This window comes from Cryptomeria japonica, chromosome 2 (assembly GCF_030272615.1).
Source record: "Cryptomeria japonica chromosome 2, Sugi_1.0, whole genome shotgun sequence".
Lineage (NCBI taxonomy): Eukaryota > Viridiplantae > Streptophyta > Pinopsida > Cupressales > Cupressaceae > Cryptomeria > Cryptomeria japonica.
The window spans coordinates 549,383,795-549,387,961 of NC_081406.1; the positions used below are offsets into that span (position 1 = coordinate 549,383,795).

At 35.1% G+C, this 4,167-nt stretch overlaps 1 protein-coding gene across 1 annotated transcript; it reads left to right on the plus strand.

Moving 5' to 3' along the window:
• Positions 1-616: 616 nt before the first annotated feature.
• LOC131030368 (signal peptidase complex subunit 1) lies at positions 617-3,670 on the plus strand. The gene is made up of 2 exons (XM_057961166.2): positions 617-1,216; positions 3,280-3,670. Exons 1-2 carry the CDS (start codon positions 912-914, stop codon positions 3,365-3,367), a joined length of 393 nt encoding a protein of 130 aa, XP_057817149.1. The 5' UTR covers positions 617-911; the 3' UTR covers positions 3,368-3,670.
• Positions 3,671-4,167: the final 497 nt, after the last annotated feature.

A 4,167-nucleotide genomic window follows, 5' to 3' on the forward strand; every position in this document is an offset into this window, starting at 1 on the left:
TCATCTTGTATGACCTAATCCACAAACAAGGTTGTGTCTTACGACCTTGACAAGGTTAAAAAGAGACCTAGGGGGTCAAACCAATCCTAACTAGATGGATTAGAAAATTAACTAAGATAAACAAGGGTGAGCCCAATTGATATGATAAACAACCCAATTAAATATAAAACAATACCAGAAATAAAGGTATATAACCAAAGTGTTGTTGCTTAATTGAATTAGCACAATCGATGAGGATGATGGTATGATCCTTGATATCACCATCCACCAAGGTGTGAATCTCCTCAAGGTGAAAAATAAAAAACGAGGCCAAGACCGTGCCTCGATCAACTGTGACAAAATAGAAACTCTTAATCCTTCACTCTCAACCAAAAAGATTAACTTAGATTCATACTCTTATATTAAATTATAAAATAAAAATCTAAATATAATATAAAATCCTTTATATACATATTTCTATTACTTGCACATTTCTACAATCTAAAAATAAATGATTTTCAATATCAAACCTAAGCTAAAAAATAATGAAAAGTTGGTCATCTTTGTAGAATATTTTAGCATGATGCCCAAGTTCACAAGTGAAAGGGATTAAATAGACATTGGTAGGTTACTAGTCCAACTCGGAGGTAACGCCTTCCTACATGGGAGGGGGATTTGATTGGGCCTATTTTTGAAATTCGTTCCAACTACTACCCGTCTCACGGGACCTGTTTTCAACCCAAACTAAATTTTCAGAAGGTTTGCGTGTGAGAAGAAAGTTGATCCAAATCATGAAGTTGTTTAACCTTGGAACAACCCAATACAATGACTGGTTATTACTTGGGGATTAGCACAAAATGTATAATTGGCACTGATGAACGACATCAACAATGTGTAATAACTAGGATGTCTGTACAGAATCAGTGTGAACGATGAAAACAGGAAAAATGGCGGAGGGGCGGTTACAGGCATCATTGGAGCAATCGTTACAGTATTCTCTGATCATATCAGCTCTGGCTGCAGTCCTATGGGGATACTATACATGGTCCTTCAAGAAAATGGTTGTTACCTATGCTATGGGGGTGCTCTGCACTCTTGTGGTAATTATACCAGACTGGACCTTCTTTGCACGCCATCCTTCTGAATGGGGTTTCCCCATGCCTTCTGATAAACAAAGCGCCATTGCCCAGAAGGCCAGATTCCACGCTCTCAATCATTCCCTCAAGTATGCTCAAAGGTATTAGCTTTTTCTAGCCCTCTTGCTCTGGATTTTGGCATAATTGAAAAAAAAAAAAAATCCCAATTTGATTGCGTTGTTGAACATGGGTTCCTGGATTTTCTGTTTTGGGTTCAGGGGAACAAAATTGCAGGAACTTTTCATGTTTTACATTCCTTCTGATGCCAATCATATGTCTTAGGGTTTATTATAGATTATTTTATGTCCATTGTTTGGGGGTCTATTTTTAATGGTTGGGATCTTGATTTCATGGCAGGGAGTAGATGATGGGTGTATGCTTTTTCATTTCTGTTCTCTGTGTTTTTTTTATGGCTTAATACATGGGGGAAATGTACGCCAGAGGACACCTGTGCCATCAAGGGTTTTGTTTTGTAGATGACAGTTCATAATCTGAGGTAGCTCAAAATAAGTGTAGAACCAAATCTTTTTCGCAAGCTGTTTGGAATTTAGATAACTGAAACTTGACAGTGCAAAATGCTTTGGGCCCTTCGTTAACTAAAAGAGTGTCCTGCTTAGGGCATGGACAGCATTGAATTAAGTGTCTGATTTGTTCCAGGCAACAAGTCACAAGCCCAGAGAGAAAAGGATAAGTAGTCCACAGACCAAAGGTATCCTATATCTGGAACTGTCTAAAAGTTTTCTAGCAGATTATCAAAGCAGAACCAGTTTTTTCTTTGAGGACAAATTACACTGTAATAGCAGTTAACTGTTCGCAATGGAGATAACAATTCGTACAACTAGAAAAGGGGATAAAAATCTATCATTAATGACAATTGTCTTTGATTAATTTTTAATGTTTTTAGCTGGTGATGCTCAGGGATCAAACACCATCTTAAGCTTGAGCTTAGCTGCAGAGAAATTCTCATACAGGCAATATGCACATGTTGTAGTTGGAGGAATTCAAGTGACATGGGAATTATACCAATTACAGTAGACATCACCCTGGGCCCTCAGAATAGGAAAAGTCCAATGGTATTAAAAACTTCTGAGTAAATGCAAAAGAATGCGATTTTTCCTTGAAAAATTAATTCAAATTCATATAATTTAGTTTTTCTTGCAAGTAGTTAAAAAACATGATTTTCATTGGTGATTATTTTCATTTTTCATTTTTTCTTAAATTTTTTTTTTAAGTTTCTATCGTTGGGTTTTTCTCGTATCTAACACTTTGTGTAGCTTATTATTGCTGCCCCTCAAACCCATTAGGGTCTCCACTCCAAACCCCCACTAATTATTGGGATCTCTTGTCATATAAGAAATTTGATTACAATAAGAGGGTCTGGGAGTAGAGAGCAGAATTAAACTCTAATTTTGATTTATATATGATGCAAATTAGTGATAAGCTCAACAAATTTAGTAATGTGTGTTTTTAAGAATATTTTTTAAAATTTATATATTTTGAAATGTTTGATAAATTTGTCGAGTTATTGTCATATTTTCTTGAGTTTATTTTGGCAAAGTCTTAGTTTTTAGAAATTTTGGTCCCAAGTTTTTCAACTATGGTATTAGGTAGTAGGACAGTTAGGACCACACTTGAACTAGAGGTAAAAGTTCACTCCGAGAAGAAACCCATCATGAACAGGCAGAAGGTTTAATCTGTTTCTGGTAATTTTGAGCTGGTGAAGCTCGGGACTCAAAACACTGGTCCAAGCTTGAGCTCAGTTGCTGCAAATTCTACTGCACGCGATATGCATCAACATTTGGGAGGACACCAGTGACATGGGAATTATATACTGATTGCAGAAGAGATCACCCCAGCTTCCCAAAATGCAAAATTGCAGTGGTTTCATGTTTTACTTCCTAACAAGTGGATTTTCCCTACATAAGTGGCTGTGTTAGAGAATTGTCTTGGTTACAAATTCTAGTCTGACCAAGTTTTCTATGATTGTGGCCCCTGGGCCCTGAGTCATGGGGCAAGTTTCATTTTAATTCGTTTTCATAGTACTAGTAAATCTTGGTAATAATTAGGAGCAGTAAGTTGTTCCAGAATGGATTAATTTTTGTGTTGCAGGTACATTAAAAAGACAAACTCAATGAGGCCATTTTCTTGTTACTGGTTTTTGCAGGTTCAATTTTTATCCAATTCGGTTTATTGGGTTTACACTTTCCTATGGCTACATTATATACAGTACTTGGAAGTATATGACGACTTAATAATGGCTGGTAATTATATAGCACAAAGCTATTTGGACAATGTAGAATGACCTTAACACTTCAGAGTCTAATGTTCATGCTCCAAGGAAAAGCAGGTAGATAAAAGAACCTATTTGAGTGACAACTTCTTCAGTGCTATGTTAAGGCCTTCAGTGTACTACTTTGGAGATAATAGCAGATGCATTTAGAACAAAATTGTCCTTTTTGGTCAGGAACATGTTTTTTCTATGTAGAGATCAGTGGTTTATTTTCTGATGACTGAGATCTTAATGTTTTGTGATGAATGAATTGTATTTTATTTCATTTTTGTATTGAAGGAGATTTGAAGGAGATTTGAATTCAGCATCATCTAGATGTTTAAAACATGGACTTTTGCATTAAATCAAGTGTCTTTCAACACGATAAATAGATTGTGGAGTTGATTCTAATATTAACTTCCAACACTGTCATCCAGAATGTAGGAGAAATACAAAATTTGAATATGAAGTAATATCATCTGCAAAATCTTTTAACAATTAGATGATCAGGTTAAAAAGATGGAACATTGAAATTCACTATTCTAAGATTATGAATGATAATTTTAAATACCAAGATTCATTAATTCCAAATGTGAAGCAACATTATCACACCCAAATTAAAGTGAAACAGATTGTGAAATGGGCATGCCATCTTTTAAATTTCACAAATGTAATGGGTTTTCTTAAAATAGATCTGAGCAGTAATCTTCGTTGTGAACTTGATGTTTTTTAATAATATGGTTTGACAGTCAGAATATTAATATAAGATGTTATAATTATATT

Excerpts from the sequence above, each read along its gene's own strand:
- LOC131030368 (XM_057961166.2), top strand. The coding sequence starts at position 912 with ATGAAAACAGGAAAAATGGCGGAGGGGCGGTTACAGGCATCATTGGAG. Across the intron at positions 1,217-3,279 it reads TCCCTCAAGTATGCTCAAAG|GTTCAATTTTTATCCAATTC; the intron begins GTATTAGCTTTT and ends TGGTTTTTGCAG.